This window comes from Gymnoscopelus microlampas (genome assembly GCF_963454915.1).
Source record: "Gymnoscopelus microlampas genome assembly, chromosome: 13".
Taxonomy (NCBI): domain Eukaryota; kingdom Metazoa; phylum Chordata; class Actinopteri; order Myctophiformes; family Myctophidae; genus Gymnoscopelus; species Gymnoscopelus microlampas.
Genome location: NC_139950.1, coordinates 30274203 through 30298065, shown reverse-complemented (window position 1 = coordinate 30298065; position 23863 = coordinate 30274203). Strand labels below are relative to the sequence as shown.

The window sequence follows — 23863 nt, the reverse complement described above, 5'->3', positions numbered from 1 at the left end:
ATCTATACTTTTACTCAAGTACCGAGGATGAGTACTTTGTGCCACTGGTCGTCACAGCAACGTCCAACCCCCTGCGTAGCAGAACATTACTTACTTAAGCTAACATTACCCACTTGGCTTCTTCTTGAGTTGCTCAACACTCGCAGGGGAAAATAAATAACACTGTTGGACGATTCCACTAAGAGAAGAGATCTGAATTGCACAACATCAGTGCTAGGGGCCCCAGTACCATGCTTACAAATCCAGGGGATACACTGGTGTACGTATATGGTAAAACTCTGTTTAGTAGCTGTGTGCCCACCTTTCAGTCGACCGTCAAAGTATGGGTTGGTGGCCACCTTGAGGCCGGGGTGGGGCAGCAGGAAGCAGCCGATGTTGGAGAAACAGGAGTGGATGTGTTTCCTCACATTCTGCAGCTCCTCGTGTTGGTTCTGCTTCACCTGGAGGACAGGGTGAAGAGCAAGAGTTTTCCGCTTAAAACAAATTACTTATACTGTGTTTGTGTGAGTGTGTCGTCTGCGTTTAAAGTGTAGTTTTAAAAAAAATGTAGGGAGGTATATTTTGCCAAATGCCCAAAATCTAGGACTTTCTAGAATTTGCAGTAGACTTAAAATGCATCTATACTGTAAAGGTATTAATCTGAATTAGTAACATTGCAACAGAAATGTTGCCCTCTGCCCTGTCTTTATGCTTAGGAAAGTTGTAGCTGCAGGAATACCCAAAGAAAAAGTCATGCCCTTTGGATTATGTGTTTCTAATAAAACAGGTTATGGTACTTCTTCCCGGCTCCTTACCTGCAGCCGTTTTTCCAGGAAGCCTCTGCCTCCCTCCAGGCCATAGTCATGCTCATAAGGATAGCTCCAGTCTCGAATCAGGAACATCAGGGACTGGAACACACAACCATGGAGTTACAGGTTAGACTCAATTCGAGTGGTCGAATGTGTGTTTTTTTTTTGTTGGTCAATGCAGGAGCTTGTGGGTAAACGTCCTACACCAAGTGTCCACACTTGAACACAATCAAACTCAACAGAATAAGAGCAGTACCTGGAAAGGTTTCAGGTAGATCTCTTCCATAGCCAGGCGTCCATATTCTGTAAAGAGCTACAGAACAGAGACAATATCAAGATTGGATGTTTGACAAAATTATTATAAAGTCAATTGTGATTTGAGAAATAAAAAAGGTAAGAAACAGAGACGATGTTTCTGGTTAATAATTTTCCAGTTTCGTTTAATGCGTGATGTTTGGACAAAATCTGTAGGGGTAGTGTCAACAATATTGTTTTGCAAAGATCTGCCTCCTGGTGGTGCTTTAACAGGCCCATGTGAAAGATTTGGGCAGCCAGGGAGTGTGTGTGCACAGTTTCGCTGCCATCAAGCAAACGGTGCTGGAGATTAGCTGTCCACAGACGTAACCACGGACGGACGGACAGGGTGCAAAACATAGCCTTTCGGCCTGGCGAAGACAACAAAGGTGAGGCTCGCCAGCAGCACCTGCCGTGTTCTCAGCCACCTCCTTACACTGTCAGGATATCCCAGTGGCACTACCATGTCCTTCACCCCAATGTTAATCAAATCCAATTTTCTCCTAGTCTTATTGAGTAAACAAGGTTACGGGATTGTGATAAACCAATTCTTAAGCCTGAATCACTCGTCCCAACCTCAGGCACAGCTGCAGCATGATATGCCGGCCATTGGTTGACAATTGTCTGTATGCATTGTACCATTAGACAACATGACACTGACCTGCAGATGTTGGAGGTCGTCTTCCTGTATGTTCTGGGACAGATTATAAACCTGAAAAACACCATGCCATGAGAGAGAGAAAGACTCAAATTTTAATGAAAATATTAGAAAGAAAACAAACATACAAGCACAGAGAGGCTTTTTAAATCACACCTGTACAGAGCTGGTCATGGTGCTGAGGGCGAACACAGTAGCACAATCCTTGATGGTAGACTGGCTGTCAAATGCCCCCTGTGTGTCAACTAGCAGCACTGCAACCTGGAGGAATAAACGGAAAGCAGTTTAATAATGTAAAATGCATTCAGCTACAATCCGTGTTAGAAGAGTACTCTAGAAAATGGAAGAAAAACCTTCCTTTAAATGTCAAATTGTCCCCGATTGTTTTTTTTCTTCCCTCAGACTGGTTTAGGCTTATGTTACTGTGTCATTAAACAACACTTACAGAGGTAACTCTGAGTAAATGTATCCATTAATGACTATAAACGTTCCTACACTGGCTATAATAAATTTAAAAACTGTGTGCGTGTGTCTGTGTTGCATGTGCCCAGCTGCACCATGAGGGTCTGAAGGTTTGGTTGTTCATACTTCCAGTTGTCTGCATTAAGCTCAACACCCAGCTGCTTCATGAATTGACGGATTGAAAGCATGTGCAGGATTTTGTCTGTGTGCTTATGTGTCTGCAAGTACATTGCTGGTCTCTCCTATTCATTACATTATTATCTTCCCTGTCCAAATTGTAACACTACATCATCCATTGTCCACTGAACTACTTGCCGCACAACAATTTAATTTCAAAGACAAACGACCACACTGGTGATTTTGAAAAGATCATTTCCACAATCTCAAATCTTAATGAGAACAAGGAGTGCCAAAATTGGCACTCCTCTACTTAGATCTGATGCCAATTCTAAAAACATTTTTTTCTGAAAAACGTATGCTAAAATCTAAAATGACACAGGTGGGTTAAACACATGATACTCAACTGTCATTCTGAGCTCCCAACTGGTTGTGTCCATATTATTTGTCTCTGAACCCATTTCTATAACCTTGTCAAATGTCAATACAGTTCTTCTGTTCTCAGAATTGTGATATATGCGTGTCTGGCAACAGTCGGCACCCACCTTGGTGCCGTTAGGCTTTTCAACCACGAAGACCTCACTCCACACCTGGATGCCTGTTGTCTCTCTCTCACAGCCTCCCCTCCAGGTGAATCCTGTCAGGGGCTCATCGTCCCCTCCTATCCACTCTTTGTTCTGCTGCTGCTGTGGGGGAAGGAGAGAGATGACAGGTGAGAATAATAAATAAATAAACTAACATTAGAGTTAAAATAACATTAAGGATTTTACTGTGTAGAGTGGACCAGCCATATTCTCACTTGGTAGGAAACATTTTTTGGATGTTATGGTAAGAAAAGAAAAAAGTATATAAGATTAGCATTTCACACAGGGTTAAGTCACATATACCAATTATGATGGCACTCTTATTCACTGAAGCAGTAATTTACTCAAAAGACTAATGATGTGAACATATTTGCTGACTACACTGTGTCATTCCTATGGTGTCATCACAATCACCAGAAACTAATCTGACGATCTCAAGTGGGAAAGAAAAGGGTAAAACATATCGATATCTATATTTGTTTAGGATACCCAAACAAAAAAGAAACAGCCAACTTAACTCTTTTACTACCATGGACGTGTTTTTGAGTCAATTGGTACTTGGTCCACAAAAACGTTTGTTAAATAAAACTCAAAACCAGGAGATAACGTGATCCAAAGATTTGCAGCTCCATTCACTTCCCTGTTAAAATATTAAGGAAATATTCTGCATCTCTGCTCCTGTGTTTTAATTTTTGGCAAAACATGCCATTTTCAACTTGCCGCAACTATGCAACGGATTACCGCAATCGGATCATTTATTTTCCCAAATTCTACGAGACCCCTGTGCGTGTAATGAGGGGACCACCGTGCGGACAGCGTTCACAGGAAATATTCCGTGATTTTTCGGACGGTAGGAAAAAACACTAGTTTTCACTGGCACCTGGGTGACACTATTAAAAATGTACTCTTTTACTTGGCAGTTAAAGAGTTAACCATTTATGGTTTATCAGCAGGCATAAAATAGATATTATGTCCCACAAGAGAAAAGCTCCCGTATGTGAACACTGCATCCACTATTGTCTGCTCCTCTCCTGGGCAGATTTCTGTTCACTTCAAATAGGGACACATAATGGTAAAAGTGAAAGGCAGGCACGACCACAATGTTTACAAAGGTGACACGGTCAAAAAATCAAAGCACTGATTTACAATGCAAAGTATGTCTAAACAATGATTCCTGGTGACAGGCTTAGGCAGTGCTAGTCTGCAGGCCTCATTTAAATTTTCAGTGACTGACAAGTGGAGAGAAATCTTTTTAACACATTGCCTGCCAAGGATGTATATACAGTATATATACACACGTCCTTTCAAATCAAATCGAAATAAATTATGCTAGAGGGCGCTCTTCCCCAACGTAGGAATGACCAGACCCCTAGACTCAGAGAATCATAGAAGCAGAGATGACGTCATCCCAAAAACGGTCAGAGATGACGTCATCCCAAAAACGGTCAGTCTATCTGTCAGAAAAACACATCTAGCTCGGATTTTTTATTTTTTTGTGTGAAAACAAGCCATATTCAACTGCCCATTACAACAGAATGGATGGTTGCGGTAAAAATGATTTTGTTCCGGTGGATAAACGAGACCCTCCCCACAGACAGCCTTTGTTTACATCCACATCCCCAACGTGGCTTCCGTGGATCGTCAAAATAAGGTAAAAACGCTGGCTGAGGTGGATTAATTAATTAAATAAATAATACCTGGCAATGAATGTGTTAACACAAGCTCGTATGACCTCTGCAGTTTTGTTTTGTTATACTAAGTATAATAAATATAAACTTAACCAAGTCATACTTGCATAGGTAAAATAAGCATATTGTCAACTAAAGCATAGTTTTATGATGATATGCACGTCTTCTCAGAATTAGATGAAAGTTGTTGCTCCTCCTCACAAACAACTGAGCAGCTTAACAGATGGCAGGTTCAGCCTTTCGGTTGTGCAAGTGTGTAACAGTGTGTGTGTGTGTGTGTTGGTCGCGTGCGTCCAGCTGCTCCATTAAGGTCTGAAGGACTGGTTAATACTTCCAGTTGTCTGCCTTACACTCAACAACCAGCTGCTTCATGGCTTAAATGGGCTGAAAGCTAGAGCAGGATTTTGTCTGTTTGCTTGTGTGTCTGCAAGACATGGAAGTACATTGCTGGTCACTCTTATTCATTATGGTTGGTCAAATTTTTAGCGGCGCTAGCCGCTCTATACCTTTAGGTATAGAGCAGATCCTGCTCTATACCTGACTTTGTCCGTGTTCACCGTCAACGGGTCTGATTGGTCAGACCCGTCAACGTTCTGATTGGTCAGACCCGTCAACAAAGTGATTGGTCACGCTTCACGTGACACATGGCTATAAAACACATTATAAACACATATCGATGACAAAATGTATCAAAGGCGCCGCTACCTTCACACAGGGTGTGATTTTTTACATTAAGTTTCATTTTCTTCACAGTCAAGGGTTCCATATCAACATTAAGTTTGATTATGACACCACATCAAAATAAAACATTTCCAAATGATTTTGGTTGTCCATATATATTTACTGTGACAACATTCTCTTTCACATCAGGACGTTGTAATGATCACTAGACTCAAAATCTCCCAGACTCCCACCCCATCTTATTCATCAGTCAAAGTGTTAGCATACGATAAGGGCTGGAATGCCCGGATGTTAAAATAGGGCAAAGGAAACTAAAATATTTAGTGTTCTTTGCGGTTATTGTTTATGCAAGCGTGATCATTGCGAGCCGATGTGTGATCTAGGCTACAGGCTCAGAGGTGTACACAAAAGTGAATAGGATAGGCTGTGTGAATAGGAGGAAGGATTATGTGCAGGAGGTAATTTATGACTTAAAAAGATTTTATTTTAAAACGGCACACGTGCCTAAGGTTGCCTAACCCTAATTATCTCCGCTAGGCTGAAGGCAAGCGAGGAAGATTATGTGTATGGCTAATCCTGCAAACTACTGGAGCGATCAGTGCCAAATTGTTTTGGAAATATTTTGGTGGGATCAGGCTCAAACCATGCCCAAATACGGACTCGCACATCATAAAAATGACACATCATAGACTGGACACCTGGCCTGGGGGATACACAGTATGCACTTCAGTGAGCACATGCTCCTCTCTAGTAGTTATATTTCCTGGCCAAATTGTAATGCCACGTCAAGCATTATTTCCACTTAACTGCTTGCCGCACAAAGATTTCATTTCAAAGACAAAATCCACATTGATGATCTTTGGAAAGGTCATTTTGACAATCAACAAGACTGTCCCAACATTTTGCAGCAGTGGCTCAGGGGTAGAGTGAACTGGAAAAACCGCAAGGTTCCCAGTTCTATCCCGGGCTGGGGCGCTCCCCTAGACTTAGTGTCAAAGTGTCCTTGAGCAAGATGCTGAACCCCTAATTGCTCCCAATGAGCAGGTTGGTGCCTTGCATGGTTTCCTCCGCCATCGGTGTATGAATGTGTGTGTGTGAATGGGTTAATGGCACAATCAATGTAAAGCGCTTTGGATAAAAGCTCTATATAAATGCACCATTTATCAACATTTTTAGGTTATTACCAGTGTTGCCATGTATGCTTATTATAAGCGACTTTGGGCTTGTTTTTCTGTAAAGTTGCTCGTAAATATTATATATATATAATGTAGTTGCAGGTTGCGTTTTTTTTGGCCTTGTTTCCTAAGTGTAGTTACTTATTTGGGCTGGCTTCCTAATGTTTAAACCAGTGGTTCTCAAACCTTTATGTCAAGGACCCGCAAATTATGTATTTTTCCACAGACCCCCTATCTGAAAATATTTTATGCTAGGGACCCCGTTTAAGATTTGTGTTGTAAAACATTTTCCAATATTCCAAAAATAATTCAAGATTTTAAGTGCTCATGTTTTCATATACCTGGTTGCTTATTTGTCTCGCAAAATCTGACAACACTGGTTATTACTGTGCTTGGCTGAAGGAGCGTCTGACCTGGTTGAGCATGTAGCGCAGCATGAAGTCCAGCAGGAAGGACTTGCCCTTGCGGAAGGCTCCGGCCACAGACACCACCACCACGTTGAGGTCCTTCACATGGTCCTGGAGCAGGATCTTCTCCAGTGCTGCCGTGTCCAGGTCAAAGTTATGCTCATCTTCATCGGCCAGTACGATCTGGACAGGCCCGGCCTTGGGCTCCTCCACCACCCTCATCTGAGGGAAAAAAAGTTTGGGAAAATCAGACAAACTACCCTGATTTTTAACACTTGAGGTGCCAGAGGTTTATTAAAAAAATGTACGTTGAGTGCCTGGATTTTTAACCATTTTTGAACCTTTTTCAAGTAGTCACAAAATATTTTCAGTGATCACCGTCCTCACGGTGATCCCCTCATTACACAGATAGAGGTCTCGTACAATCGGGGGGGAAAAATTAAAAACATTCGGTAATCCGTTCCATAGTTGCAGCCAGTTGAAAATAGTCAAATTAACATTGTAAAAAAAAAAAGTACACAGGAGCAGAGATACAGGCTTTTGAAGTCATAAGTTAACCAGGAAGTGGATTCAAGTCTAAATCTTCAAAAAATGATATCTCCTGTTGCTATGAAGGAAAATTGTTTTTTTTCAAAAAAACGTATATATACGGTTTTGGCACTCCATGGTTGTATTTCCGAAACCGTATATATACGGTTTTGGCACCCAATGTGTTAACATAGCAGCGTTCTAAATCATATCCTTCTGTACATGTGAAAAAGCATTAAATTAAATGCATTCACTTGATACTTTTTTTCTGTGTCATTCCAGTACAGAATAAAGGCAATTAAGGAGATAGGCATATTTAAGTAAGTGAGATTTAAAGCTGCTGTAAGGGAGATTTTTGGGGTTAAAACAAAAGTTATTTTATAGTGCTCCAATTCCAATGTTGTCTGCTCAAGTTCACTCGTTTATACAGTATCCTGTAAGAGTTCTTTCTCCGGATAGGCTCAAATTTGTTTCCTAACCTGTAATATCTGTTTAGTGTTTACAGGAGCTGGAGAGACAGGGAGACACCCGTTACTGAACAAACACTGTATAACAACGTTTATTGTAAGAATATGAGCTATTTAACACAAACAAAAGATATCACATCTTTAAACGCATGCAAGAGGAATTTACAAATACTAATAACATTGAATCCAAGTGACAGTACATTACAGAGTACTCAATCACCCACTGTGATATTTGTCTTAAAATGGTGAATGATGGTGTGAGATAAAGTAACAACCTGTTGCCTTAGTGTAATTTATTACAGTCCCAGACATGGGGATATGTCTGGGACTTGTTTCAGCCATGATAGCATTCTTCACTCAAACAAAAACAGAGGAGCCAACAGTTAGGTTCATTACAAGACACTCACCTGGTATTAACCCATTTAGACCTGAGGCCAATTTTAAAAACGTCTAAATCCTAACCTAAGTTTTCAGAAAATTGTTATTCAAAAAATTACAAAACATTCCTGTTGCTATATACACAAAGCAACATCTAAAATGACACAGATGCTTTTGCGGTTTTAAAATGTATAAAAACCAATAGGTTTCCCCGGTCTTGGGTTAAGGAGGCAATCGTTTCTTTTTAATTTCACTTATAGGGCTAAAACACCCGTACGCTTTGAGAGACTTTAGCCTAGATTTGTGACTTGAGCACAGCGTGTGCTTTGGACTGTTAGATAAGAAACCTAAAGGGGCTAAGACAAATTTCAGAGAGAAAAGGAACATATACTTTAATAGGAAGCTCTGCAAAAATACTTTAGACATTCTTTCCATTCTCTACATTTGTGCAGTTCCTGCAACGAGGCTTTGGAATGTGCCAATTCTCACCTCCCGTTAGAAACAGTTTGTGCTCATAAAAAAATGAACAAGAATGATTTGAATAAATCAAATGCCATGGTTAAATGGCTCTATAATCTGATGTATTTACTGCTATAGTGTGTTGACCAAAAATAGGCAAACCCTAAGGAGCAGGAGAGACAGGGAGACCCTTTTTACTGAACACTCTATACTTTCGTATATACACTATCATATAGCAATGATTGCCATCACAATATAGTGCTTTAACCTATAACAAAATACTTCTTGTTTCGACCCAAAAAAATATCACCTTATATATAATATTACCCTACCTAAGGAGTAGTTCGCTCAAAAAATTACTTATTTTCTATCAATTACACACCCCATGAAGCCTTGAATTCATGGAGATTGTCGCATTCCTAAGCCAATAATTGAGACTCTTTGAGTCGACTCCGCCGGTCATCAAATTATCGGCTTAGGAATGCGACCAAAACTAAAACATCTCCATGAATTCAGGGCTTCATGGGGTGTGTAATAATATAAAATAAGTCACTTTTTGAGTGAACTACTCCTGTAAGTATCGATCTATCAGCTAAGCCTACAGTAAGCTATAGGTCTACTGTTGCAAGCGGGAGTTGCAGAATAGCGTTCCTATGTTGTTGCGAATATTAATGTGAAAAGGCAATGTACACCAGCAGATTCATTCAGGTGGGAGAATAATTAATTGAAGGTTGGTTCCAATGCAATGGCTGATCATATTATAGCCGACATAGGCTACATCTTACTCATCTTCTAGATGTCACGGAGAACATTCATTAGGGCTTGCTTTGTCCTCGTTGCTACAGCTACGGTGATTGCGTTGAATTGTGCTCTTGACCTATGGTTTATGTTCATGTTAATTATTATTACAATAATAATAACAACAATACAACATTTTGGTGGCTTTGATTATTACTTTGCGTGCGTTTCATGGTGTGCAGCTATCGTTAGTTAAACCTTTGATCTCAAATCCCTGTGTGTGTGCTTGGCCATTGTTGTTCATTCTCTGTGCTGCTGAAATGTGTGTGGCTACTTTTTTTTGACTATATTATGTCATGTAAGCAGCTGTGATTAACACATGTAATTGAGCTGTGCTAATTTTCCACTGTTCTTTTTTGATTGGAACACAAGATCCCAATAATGAAAGCTATCATAATACACTGCTGTTGCTCCAATCTGTCTATGGCAATGAAGTGACTTTCCCTAGAAATGCTTTGAACAGCCCATTCAACAAAAAAGCCCATTCAACAAAAAATTACAGGTATAAAAATGTAGTTTCAGTATCTCGTGTCTAAAGGCAACTCATGTATTAAGCATAATAATCGTCTAGTCCAGGGGTTCCCAAACTGTGGTGCGCGAGCGCCCACCAGGGGGTGCGTGACCTGCCATCTAGGCAAACCAACCTAATTGGTTTGCCTAGATGACGCCCCGGGGGGGTGCGTCATCTAGGTCAGGATGTAATAAGGGGTGCACAGCTAAATAAGTTTGGGAACCGCTGGTCTAGTCCCTCCTTGTCCAGTCGCCCATGTCATGTTTACAAATTTTGGTTGCTAACACAGGACGGTATAACTGCTTCTGTGTCAGTCCATCGTATTTGGTACTTACATTTTTGGTTCCTACCTGTGCTGCAATAATTCATTGGGGCGGAACTAATTATTTGTTTCTGAGGACAAAAAAAGTCCACTGTTCACGTTGTTTCTAAATGTCTGCAAGAGTTTGTAAGAGTCTGCTAAGAAGACTAAAAAACAGCAAAATCCTCCTAAAATCCACTCTCCTTTGTATGCAGCGAATGAGTTGTCAGAGTTCTGTCATAATTACTTGGAGGGAGGCACACACAGTGTGAACACAAACCAGATCAAATGAAAATGCAACAATGTAAAAATTTGGTTCATGATCCGACTGGAGCTTTTTAGAGGACTTTAGAAGGCACCGGGTGTTGCGCCGGATGTGGTGACCTATCGATTTCTGTTCTGCCTGCTGGCTGCAGCCAGCAGACGAGGTCGCTTACGGGGGAGGTTTCAAGCAAAGGAGGTCACGTGCTCCGGTCACATGCTCATTCTGCAGCCAATCATCAAAAGGACGTCCCTTAGGATGTTTTTGTGTAGGCTCCGTAGCTGTTCCAGCCAGTAGCACAAAAAAAAAACATACAATACTATATACACCCTCTTAATTCCTTATGATAAGGAATTTGGTACCAAGTTGGTTGGGGAGGTCCCATACAGAGAACACATGTTAGGGGATGGTTAGAATAAAGCAGTATCCATAGTAATGCATCACCTCTTCCTCCTGGACCTCTAGTGAGGGGGGACCGTCTGGTGAGGGGGTTAACCCTGCATCTGTGCCCGAATCTATGTCCAGTGTGAGGAGTAGCCGTTTGTGATTGCGGCCCTCATCCGCATCCAGGTCCTCAGGCCGTGCTAGCGGAGCCCTCTGCTTACGCCGGGCAACGGGGACGTCTTCCACCCCGCTCATGCCTGCCGGAGGAAACAACACATGCAGTGAGGAGGGATGAGATGACAATGATAAGGGAATATAAAGCATCGTATCAAAGAGCGAGAACAAGGGACTCATCTGACCCAATAGTAAAAGATGGTTTATTGTGCAAATAAATTTGAAACCGTGCAGCAGTGTGGAATTAGTTGGGTCATGTTGTTGTTGGGAGTGATTCCAAAACCAACAACATTCTGCACTAGGCTACATGTTGTTACCCATCTAGGTCAGATTCTGAAATAGCACTGAATGGAAATCCCAAAGGGGCAGAGAAAGGGATGGGAACAGAGGACGTTAAAGGGGTAATGTTTCACATCTTCTGTAGTTTTTCTTTGCTTTCTGTCATTGTCGTAATTCTGCTAATTACCGAAGTCTGAAGAGCAGTGTCATACATGGCCAGGTGGCAGAGGCATTACTTAACCCACGACTCAAGTATCCTCATGATGATGCCACCATGCTTTATTGTTATAATACACCTGTGATGCTAAAGATGTGTTGACATATTGTTGTGGTCACAACAGGACAGCCATAGTCAACGTTAATAAACAAAAGAATAGGTATCCAATTTACAAGAAATGTTAAGGAACATTTGAAATTGTTGACGTGTAATCACCATGGAAAATCTCAATATTCTATGTTGCAGCATCACAATATTAGAATGGTATTCCTTTCCAGGAAGGAGGTAATTATTTTGATGCTGACCCCAAGAATAAAGCCAGCACTCTCTAAATTGCAAAGCACCATATAATAAAACAGTAAGCCTCTGGGCATACACTGAACAGGTAGGACAAGTATTACGCACTGCTCATTGAGCCGCTTCAAGTATGTGTTGGTCACTAGCACTCAAGCTTGTGTGATTGTAGCAATTTGTGGGTGGTACAGGGCCGGCCAAGCCCAAAACCCAGCTTGTGCTAAAAATAAAGTATAAAAACAGCCACTGTATATAACACCACCTACTGTGGTGTTATATGACCAACACAAACATCCTTAAACCACAGAAACCTCTTGAGATCAATGGGCAATATGCATTTTAATATTCATGGTAGGGATGTCAATATGACATAGTACTGATGTCATAGACTGGTGTCATAGACTGGAAGTATTCTTACAACGGGTACAACGATTATTGCATAACCGGAGGTGCATTCGTTCCAACAGGCATCGTTCCCATCCCAACGGTCATCGGCCCAGTCAGCCATGTGAAAGAGAACTTAGGGGTCAACAACCTACCACCTGGTTGTGTGTCCTTAAATCACTGATGGGTAATGGATGGCAAAATGGCTCCCAAACTCATTGTTAGTTCACTGAGGCCCACGTTAACAAACTTAAAAGTCACGGTTTTCGTCCACAGGCTGTCAATTCTGAAGACAAGGCGCAGTAAAGCTCGCGCAGAGTGGTACACCTTCTGCTGTGATGTCATTTTCCTCTCTGCCAGTTCTAACCGGCCAAGGGCCAAAGGGTGCTGTGATCCTGGACACATATCAGGATGACACACAAACAAAACACCACCTGTCGCAACCACAGCTCAGAGTGGGACTCTACTGGGTTGGTGAGTGCCTGTACACTACAGTATATTGACAATCCACTCTCTGTGATGTCATGTACAAGCACAACTGCACAAAAATGAGGCTAGACCATTTTAGATCTTAAGACCTACTGATATTGGAGCTTTCTCTTGGATCTAAAAGTCGAGGTGCAATTGGGAAAAGAACTACAAGGCCAAGAGTTGTTGACAAACTCATGCAGAGAGCCCTACCTTTAGAGTTAAGTGCTCATACCCGAAAGGTGGAAATATATCATATCTTTCACAACTCTCTGGCAAAGACGATTGTCATTATAAAGCAAGCCAGACATAAACAGCCATAAACTAGTGTTAACTGATATGTCGCCCGAGGTATACTTATACTTGTTCTACAAGCCTGCTCAGAACATAAATTAGGCTTCATGACTTCTGACTTTTGCTCAGAACTTGAACTTGAACAACTTCGACTTTTTGGCATTTGCCTCATATAGCAAACGAGACATTAGAATCTCATATCCAAACAAGGCGTCTCTCCAAAATATGGTGGTGTCAGAACCTGTGACAATTAGGGACCTGTCCTGATCCCATCTGTAAGATTAACAGGCATCAGTTCTTAACATAATATTGCATATTCTAAGCAGTTTTTTAAAACTATTCATTTTGCATTGTACCTTACATGTATTAGGCAGCATTCACCCCCTTTAAAAAAAAGGTAATAACAGCAATTATTACTTATGGGAAGTTACGACATGTACAGTAGGCTACCTTAGATACGTATATATCCTGGTCCGGTTAATTCTAAATGGATTGTGATTTTTTTTACAAGACAGAAATGTTGACATATTGTAATTACAGACATGTAGTATTCCAAAAGGATCAAGCCATATTTGAAAATGAAAGCAGTCTACCAGCCACTTACCCAAATTTGATTAGTTTTACTAACTTTAATGTACTGGAAAATGCGATGGTGCTATAAATGAACAAAGCCGGTCAGGCAAAGCAATGCCGTCTGTGTCTGTGGTCTGCACATACAAAACAGCGTGACTATTCTGCTCAGCACACAAATTAGGCCTGCACATTTCCTGAGTGTGTGGCAGCATGTCACAGGTTGCCGTCAAGGCCAGAGCGACCCTCAGCATGATGAAGTGGCACTGTAGCCACAGAGAGGATGAACACAAAGACACCATTCTGCTGGGACTGCAAGCATTCTGTATTGCAGGAGCAGTGTGCGAGTGAGTGAGAGAGAGAGAGAGAGAGGGCAACACAATACGCCTTCATGGATAGTAAGCTAGTATGTTAGCTATAAACTCCACCTATCTACATCAAAATAGTTTTTTCCCAATACATACTCATTGAACTCACGTGTGATATAGCTAGTGCAAGACAGACCGTCCGTCAGCTTGCACTAAATTGGGGCAGAACTAAAATTAGATGCTCAATTTCTTATCTTGAAGCATTGAGCAGATGTTGTCTGGCCTAGGTTATTTCCACACACACACACCATTAGGTCTAGGCCTAGGGAATAATATAAGTTCAGTAAAACCTGGCGGGATAGCCGTTGAAACTGGTCGCTGTCAGCAGCTGGACACTCCACATTTATCGGGACACATGGTTGTTGAACAACATGGGACACATGGTTGTTGAACAACATGGGACACATGGTTGTTGAACAACATGGGACACATGGTTGTTGAACAACATGGGACACATGGTTGTTGAACAACATGGGGCACATGGTTGTTGAACAACATGGGGCACATGGTTGTTGAACAACATGGGGCACATGGTTGTTGAACAACATGGGACACATGGTTGTTGAACAACATGGGACACATGGTTGTTGAACAACATGGGACACATGGTTGTTCAACAACATGGGGCACATGGTTGTTGAACAACATGGGACACATGGTTGTTGAACAAAATGGGACACATGGTTGTTGAACAACATGGGACACATGGTTGTTGAACAATATGGGACACAAGGTTGTTGAACAACATGAAACCTAGTCTCTCTCTTCTGGGCATTGCATAACAGGCGAAACATTCGGTGAAAATGGCATTTCATCATAGCAGATCTTCAAGCTCACAACGTGCACTCGTGCAGCTTTGCTACATGTTGTGAGCTTGTAGATTGCCTATTTTTGGCAAAGGGATTTGGTGTCGAGCAAAAAAAGGAGGGGGAAAAGTACAGACCCCTGGGGGATCATGGTCAATTAACCCATTTTGGGCAGGAAACCACTATTTGTAACTATACCTTTCAGGACGGGAACCCCTTTTGGGGGTATATAGCAACATACATCTGTTGTAATTTTTTTATAAATATTTGAAGTTTTTCAGAAAACTTAGGACAGGATTTAGAAGGCGTTTTTAGAATCGGCCACAGCCACAGGTCTAAATGGGTTAAGTATAGAGGATTTTAAGTTGTTAAACCGTCCCAGACCAACAGTAGGGGCACTAACAGGGGCTACATGGGGGAAATGGCATTGACTAAATTGGGGAGACATTTTTAAAGACAACTAAACAGTAAAAAAAACAAAACAAAAGAAAAACCCCATTGTTGAGCGACGGTCGTGCAACAAACTAAAACCTTACGGCTGACAGAGCTAGTTGTACCTTATTTACTTAGTGAGCTCAGTCAACAGCTAAAGGAGCACCTGACCATCTTGCACTGAAGATGTGTTTCTCAAATGGCAGTATGCCAGTATTAGCTCAGATGAGCAATCCAACTTTATTTATATAGCACATTTCAAAACAACAGAGATGAGCAAAGTGCTGTACCATCAAGAAATAAAATAAAAGCCCAGTAAACCACAAAGGAATAAAAATGTGTTTTAAGAGAGGTTTTAAAACAGTTAGTGGGGGCCAGCCTGACATGGGTGGGCAACCTGTTCCAAAGTTTGGGGCCTGGGGACTGAGACGGCTCACTCACCATAGGATTGCACGGTTTATGCCGATTTACAAATCCTGAATAGTGCACTTCAAGTGATCTTAATTAAGGATTAAGTGAATTGAGATTCAGTTAAAATGATTAAATGCGCTTTAATAAAGACAAAAACTAAATAAAACTATGACATGAGGTTTGATCTAATACAGAAATGTAATAATCTGAATCACTGAGATATAAATGGACCTTGTGCGCCAATCTAATCTTGCATTGTTCCTTTTCTAAGCAGTGTCTATCTTTAACTATGCAGGCCAAGTAGAGAGAGAGAGAGAGAGAGCGAGCGAGCGAGCAAAAGACTGGGCAAGCTAGCCTACATCTCAGCTCTGTATCCCAAAACAGCTCTCTCCTCCCCAGACTCATGCACTATATCTGAGGCAGACCTTGTTGAAGAAGGCCGGGTCCACCACTGTTAAGTCAGCCGTCTAAATATGGTAAAGTTGCACCACAGATTTGAGGGTAATTTTCCACTGATTTGTATAAGGCTTGGTTGGTACAATAAATCACCATGGATTCATTTTTTGTAGGTGAATAGGTTATTTAAAATGTGGTAAGAGCAATCATCAACTGTTGGGAGTGAAGAGCAAGATATTCAATTCTCAGTACTTATTATTCTAGTAAAACATAAAATATAGTATGCATGATGACACCTTGTTTCGCATTTCCATTTTGTTGCTAGACAAAACACAGGTAGTCTGGGAGTTTTGTAGGCAAGGAGAACACTGCAAGAATAATCAACTGCTTCTTCTGCACATGCACTCCCCGCTCCTCTGTTGCAGACAAAGATCAATGCAAAATCAAAGGCTTTCCATTGCTCTCCTGCAGCCTCATGGATTGTCAAGTTGTTCAACTCATTTGAACAGAAAGCTGAAAGCAAATCACATGGATATGTTTCAAGGCTACTTTTACTTAGCCACAGGACTCTGGAGAATGAGGTTGTGAAAGAGCGCAAGGGAGCAACTACAGCCTATTGAGATGCAGGCACACAATTCCTTGCCACACACACCAGTGGACAACTTGACTTGGCTTCTCTGGATGCAAGTCAAGCAGGGCAAACTTTCAACTGCGCCAAGCTGAGAGAGATTTGAGTCTGTGCTCAGAGGACAAAGTGCAAATTAAGAACGGCCAGAGTGAGTGTGTGTTACAATGAATGTTACCACAGAGCCAGCCGGTCTGTACAAAACAAGACACAAGTGGTATCACAAATATGAGTAGGGTACCGTTGTTCACATTTGAAACGATATGGTACCTGGGATTTGCATGCATTTAAACCGTGTAAACGTTTTTTTTCTTAGGATGATTAAATAAGGTGGCATACCTGTTCCAGTTCAGTTTCCCATAGCTTCATTTGATTGGCTCAGCAGCAGGTTTAAACGGGAAACAAAAGGTGTGCGACTACAACTTTACGCACAGAGCCGATGATTAAATAAATTGGTCATATTGCCTTGAGGTGCAGACACCACCATGTAACAACTATTGCACAATGTTTGTTGTTTTTCCATGTCAGACTCCTTGAAACCCAAGTGTTTCCAAACAGCTGAATTGGTTTTACCTTTCTTGTTGACGAAAGGCTCTCTTTCTTGGCTCAAGCTGGACTAAACATCTCGGTCTAACTGAGAAGGAGTTTGGACTGAGAAAACAAACCACTGTAAACGAAAGGGGGTGTACTGGATGTATAACACAAGACACAAAACTGAATACAGCACAATAACCGTTTTATCTTGATTATCTTGTTTTCATAATCATTGAAACCCAAAATAATAACTGAAAATCATAATAATAATTGAGCAGCCCGAGCCCCTATCGGCTCTGTGCATAAAGTTGTAGTCCCACACCTTTTGTTTCCCGTTTAAACCTGCTGCTGAGCCAATCAAATGAAGCTATGGGAAAATGAACTGGAACAGGTATGCCACCTTCTGAAAACCTGGGGCTACAGTTATGCACAGAGCCTAATATAATATGAATAGGTACTCTGTAGTACCGAGTCTAGAGAGGTAATTCTCTCAGCAAAAGTACCAAGTTCGGTACCCAACCTTAGATGTGGGAGGTCAGGATCATATCTTAATGATCAGCGATATGCACGGTAGAGATTGTTTATCAACTCTTTCCATAACAGCCTGGAGTTACAGATTAGCCAAACACTGCTGTTTTCCAAATTGGTTCTAGTAAACATACTGCTACTTCCATATTATTACCACAAGACAAACATGTGGTTACTTTAACAAACTTAATTTAGTTAGTGTTCAATTGGCTAAGGAACATAATGGCCATCCAATAGCCTATCATATAAGGAAACAAAAATATTGTTTTATGAATGATTCCAAAATCCAGAAGCCACACAAATAGGCCAAATAGGCTTCTGATTCTTGCATTATACTAGCTTTTCAGCCATGATGGCTGATAGAGGACTAGCATTCCAGCCAGTATCAGCAGTTGGCTGGTAGCTGTTCATTTCATACCCTGTTTGCAACTGAAATGGGACATAAAAGCCGATTGTGAGTGTGAGTAGCTTAATGTTTCAAGTTCAGCTTAACTGGAAAATAGAGGCACATGATTAATCCATTCCCTTTTACATCTGTGCAGCACATTGCTTCACTATAAACGTCTTTGAATGCATACAATGAACCAATGTAATAGATTAAAAAGAAAGTGCAAAATCTTGTGATTTTAATGGGGCAAAGGTCAATATTTGATGTCTCTATGAGTTAAATTACACATTTCAAAAAGGATTCTTATTTCTTGATTTACTGAAACCAGACTTCTGACTAATACAGGTTAAAGGGGGAAGCAACAGCAGGCTAGAGATGCTTAATGCGAACCTTTTTTATTTTCTTTACAACACGGACAATGTTTACAATGCATTATTTTTGATAACTTGATATTGAACTTCATGTTGATCGTTCATTTAGGATTTGGGGGAGTCACCCCCAACTCTTTGCATTTGAGCAGGAATTAATGAGCATCCGGTTGGCTGTGCTCTCTCACAGCATCAAGCAAGATGTGCACAGATCAATAGGAAGCAAGCCTACACAGGTCTCATTTTATGCCAACATTTAACACACTCGATGAATTGATACAGGACCCCAATGGAAACAAGCCGTTGGGTTTATCCTTTTAGCATCCTTTTGTATGAAACTGTACCTCTGTGCTTTTTTTTGGACAAACTGTTAATAAAGTAATCAATCAAAAAACACAAGGACTCCCAAAAGAGGCTGCTTTGGCTGCATCCTTTGGACCAAACTGGCTTGTAAATAATAGCTTTAAAGTGGATAAGCAGCGCAACCAATAATAGTGTATATAAAAATAACCAGGTCAGTACCAGGAATCAGGATGAGAGGCTTTACTGGAGCCAAGTCAAGAAGACTGTTGGTCTAAGAAACAGCTACTGTAAACTAGTAGAGGTTAAAAGTTCAGATAGAGACGTGTATTGAAGTGTATTGAAGTGTATTTCTCAAATATTTTCATGAAGAAGTTGTGCCCAGGGAGCATTTGTGTTGTTGGGTTTCAAAAATGTTCCACATTTTATTGCAAGAGTTTTTGAAAAATAGCAGATGTACAAGCTCACAACGCGTCGCATCGCGACGCATTGGGTGCTTGTAGATCGACTATTTTCAAATAGCCGACGGTTTAAAGTGCTCATGTGACCTAAGTTGCTTCTTTTGGGCTCGTTTTCCTAGACCTGGTTGCTTATTTCTCTCACAAAACCTGGCAACACTGCTGCTAGAGCAGCCGGAGCTACATTGTAACAGAAAAATACAACGACTCGTTCAGTCAGCTGACAGTGTGCGTTACACCAGAAATGTTGACCCGTCGGGTTCTGTGACGCCAGGGTTCGCTTTTTTTCCGACAGATTCGCTGATAATCTGTCGAAATTCGTCAAACAATAGAGAGCGAGATTGAGTCCCTTTTTGCGTCGTTTCGCAATAATCATGAGGATATTTATGTAACGGCATCGATTTCCATCAAATGTAAACAAGAACCAGAGTCACTGGATTTGATAGGTCACTAATTTCGGTGTATCGACTGTGTACCGCAGAGTGTCAGTCTCACTGGTACAATCCATAGGCTAACGAAACAGCGATAGTTTGCCACTGACAGAACTACGACGACCGCAGTCAATTCCAATTTCCCCGCATCGCAAAAACTTAGATTCTTTCAGTCAATGAAACGTCCAACTCACCTTCTTTGAATGCGCGGCTTTTGCTTTTTTTGGGTTCGAAGTGATTTCGGTTCCTCGGCCCGCGTACCTCCGCCATCTTGCTGTAACTGAAATAAATTGAACGTGGCTGACGTCAGAGGTAATGTCTATTTACCCTCCTCCTGGCACTGGTTCGGAATCGGTAACCGGAAGCCTCGCCCCTAAACACGCTCGCCCCCAGCGGTTCTTGTATTCGTGCATTTGTTTTACTGCAGATCTAAATTTGTCTGCTCGTTTTTATCTTCATCACTTCCAATACAATTTCTGTTGTCTATGATTGGACAGAATTGGCATTCCCACCTGAAAATGTCTTCTGTTTACTAAAAGAGCTGGGGAGACCCCTGTTATAGACACTGACACTATAGCAATGATTAATGGATTACTATGGGAATATAGATATTTGACAATATCACAGACTAATCTAAAGATTTGCCACGGACAAGGTCAAGTCTTGCCACGGACACATGTGTCTGTGTACGGAGTACGGACACATCTTAGAGTTTAAAATTTACAGAATATTATCTAGATAGCGTGTTGAGTTTATCTGGTATCGTAGGCCCTACACGGGTCTCTCTGCACTCTATTTATGATAATTTACCTTGTTTATTGACTACAGTTCAATAAGCACAGTTCAATAAGCAAGTCGGCTCTGGATAAGAGTGTCTGCTAAATGCCTAAATTGAAAATTGTACTTGACTGCCACACAGGCATCTCTGGCAAAATCCTAAAAAGGATTTGACTGAAATATTAGATTTTGTGCAACATATAGGACCATATTTTATAATAAGCTTAATATATAAACCATTGCATCATTGAGGGCTTTTATAAAGTCTCCTCTGTTAAGTAGGCCTACCCTGACCAAGAATGTGTGGCATGCAGGAATGTTAGAGGAAGTTAGACATTTCCTCTAAAGCTATCATGTCAGCATGATAGCTTTGCTATATTTTGTTTATTCTTACCGGTTTATATTAGTACCAGTCTCCCAATGTCAGAGAGAGAGAGAGAGAGAGAGAGAGAGAGAGAGAGAGAGAGAGAGAGAGAGAGATATGAGGTTGGGGGGCTAACATGAAGAAACATCTCAGCTAACATTATGTAATATGTCTGTGATTCTGCATATCAGTCAGCATTGCACATGAACCTCTTTCAAAACTATGTGATGGTTCAGACCTATTTAAAAAGCCATGAGCTTTCTTTATTGACTTATGGGGAACTGTGATCTGCTAAATCCCTGTTTCTTCAAAAATTAGACAATGAAAATTGACTGGGGTGAAGCTCCCGGTCAACTGAATTAAAAGGTGTCTCCTGTCCATTGCTAAATAGCTGTATCAAAGAGATAAGCTTGTCTTACTTCATCTATTCCCGTTATAGTGTTTTAATACCCTCAATCAACCCATGATGTGACATGACATAACGATTTGTACAGATCAAAACCAATCATAAAGCTCTTCACCCCGTTTCAGTTTCAGCTGCTGTTGTGGAAAGACTACCTGCTGTTATACATTTTATATGTGGTGGAACTTGAACTTATTGTATTTGTAGTATTCTGTTGGCTTGGCTTTTTTGTTGTTGTTGATGCTCTTATCTAGAACAACTTAAAATGAGCGAGCAGAGGGGGGCTCACTCTAACAGGATGAACCCAGTCACCTTTGTGGGGATTGAACCTATGACCTGACAATTGCAGTACAGTGTCACTTGCACACCATGCTGGAAAGTTGGCCCGCCCCCAAGAACAAGTAAGAAAACAAAGGAAGTAGATCCCTTTTATTATTTCAGTCCCTGGAAACAAAGGTTTTGTTTTTGTCGCTCTGCATGTTTTCTTTTTTTCTTTCAATAACCCTAACCCTAATGTTTATGCAGATTTTCAATTACATTTAATTCAACTTCATGGTAAATTCAGCATACACAAGTGTACAGTTAACCACATTTATTGTTTACTTGAGGTCATGGTGTTGAATAAATACAAATATAAACAAAAGCACTGCAGATAATGCAAGCACAATTATAAGAACACATATCACAGCAACAAAACAAGTTAGAGAAAACCTTTCTATGACCCAAACTAGCATGAGGCACATAGTCTAGAACTCTAGATGGAAAGTGGGGTCCACGCGCATAGGGTGTTTTTTTTCCCCCGCCACCTGTTTTTTCTTAATCCTTGAAGTGTGTATTTTAAGATTTTGCCAGGTAACAGGCTGAAATGATGTAAAGCACTTTGTGAACAAGCGTAGCACTTGCCCTGTAATAAAGGACTAAAATGAACCCCATGGGACATTATTTCAGCCTGTTACCTGGCAGAATCTTAAGATACACACTTCAAGGAATAAGAAAAACCAGGTGGCGGAAAATAAATCCACCCTATGTGCGTCGACCTCACTTTCCATCTAGACTAACATACATACATACACAGGTCTGTAATAAAATATAGAGATGAGGCAGACAGAGAGCAAGGACTCACACCGTTGACCCTAAATAACACCATACATACTATACTGTACACGTGCTGTAGGTCTGACAGTTTTACTGGACCCTAATGGACAGTGTGGATCACACTCACTCACTACGAGTGAGGGGCTGCCCCACAAATCCTGCAGGGCATCCTACTCCATCCTGAGATTAAATGTGACATTTATAAAGTCTCTCCTCTCCCTTCCATGTGCTAACTTTACATTTGGAGTCATACTCACAGTGATGAGAGACAATTTCTTGTAGTTATAGAGAGCAGTCTAGTGCCCTATTCCTACTTCCTATTAGGGAGTAGTTTTATTTCATTTTTCTAATTGGACCTGATTTGTTTCCCAAGTTGTACCAAGTCCCACTTGGTGAAAATAATAGTTTTTTACCAATCATGTTAAGTCCTCAATCTAAAAGCCTTGGACTTTGCAGAATTGGCACATCTGATACTTTTGCAGAGGGTACTCTTTTAGGTGTAAGTAATATTGTTTGAAATCCTTTCAGTTAAATTACATTTGTGTAATGAAACGAACAGAAACTATTCTTAGTAATCCAAACGTGACAATGTTTTGACTTTCCTGCAGAGGACACAGGGGTACACAGGAGTTAACACTACAGGATGAAGGCCCAGGGAACTGTATGTGTATGTGAGCTTACAAAGGGGCATGCCACCCCGCTATGATAGACTATATTCACTGAGAATGTATAGTAAACGGCATGTATCTGCCCATTGCCCAGAAAGACTATAATAAACAGGGAGTAAAAAACATGCACACAACCGCTCCTCACTTTGTGCATCTTTCAAAACACTATCATGTTGCATACCAAGGCAGAGAGATGCACAAGTCGCGGGTTCGATTCCCAAGCCTGGCAGCCTTTGCTGCATGTCACTCCCCGTCTCAGTTTCCTTTCACTCTTCACTGTGCTATCAAAATAAAGACAGGAAAAAAAGATTGCATGCCGATTATTACCATTGGTTTGAGGAATAGATGTTTTATGTAAAATCTATCTCTTATCTAGATAAATAGATGGGTTGGAAGTGTGACAGAGAGAGAGAGGGAGAGGGTACAGTATCTTTGTGGGGTTGGGCTAATCTATGTCACAGCTCTTCTATTCTTAGCTTGTCCCAGTAGCTAGAAGAAATATGAGAGACATGAGGACAGCAACAAGCTGGGATAAATTTAGAAAGGGTAAGAGAACAGTGACAAAATTCCCAAATCTAGCCCTGTGACCAGGTGTGCCTTTCTAATAGAGTGTGGAAAGGAGTGTGAAAAAGACTACACATGACTGTCTGCGCATGCATGCGCGCGCGTGTGCCGTGCGCGCATGTGTGTGTGTGTGTGTGTGTGTGTGTGTGTGTGTGTGTGTGTGTGTGTGTGTGTGTGTGCACGTGTGTGAGTGTGTTTGTGTGTGTGTGCGTGTGCGTGTTGGTGTGCACGTGTGCATGCTATAAAAGCATGCACAAAGCATGCTTTTACAGAACTCACCTGCATCATTGCAATTGTTTCTCATCAGCTCTCCAACAACAGTGAA

The 23863-nt window shown here is 41.1% G+C and overlaps 2 protein-coding genes across 7 annotated transcripts in view; both read right to left on the bottom strand.

Annotated features, from left to right (window-relative positions):
* LOC311058041 (atlastin-2-like) overlaps positions 1–19941 on the bottom strand; it is a 40078-nt gene extending 20137 nt beyond the window's left edge. For 2 of the 6 annotated variants that reach the window (XM_084075317.1, XM_084075315.1), the window contains exons 1-9: positions 19862–19941; positions 11003–11199; positions 6861–7076; positions 2865–3005; positions 1897–2001; positions 1744–1794; positions 1045–1101; positions 795–887; positions 302–440 (exon numbers count right to left, since the gene is read on the bottom strand). In XM_084075317.1, coding sequence (XP_083931443.1) covers positions 302–440; positions 795–887; positions 1045–1101; positions 1744–1794; positions 1897–2001; positions 2865–3005; positions 6861–7076; positions 11003–11199; positions 19862–19937 — 1075 coding nt within the window. In that variant the 5' untranslated portion in view covers positions 19938–19941. The remainder of the gene's footprint in view (positions 1–301; positions 441–794; positions 888–1044; positions 1102–1743; positions 1795–1896; positions 2002–2864; positions 3006–6860; positions 7077–11002; positions 11200–19861) is intronic. The other 4 variants (XM_084075318.1, XM_084075316.1, XM_084075319.1 and 1 more) reach the window with 2 other exon arrangements.
* The window catches only part of adss2 (adenylosuccinate synthase 2), a 463865-nt gene that overhangs the window by 131219 nt on the left and 308783 nt on the right, over positions 1–23863 (bottom strand). The gene's annotated exons all lie outside the window — the stretch shown is intronic.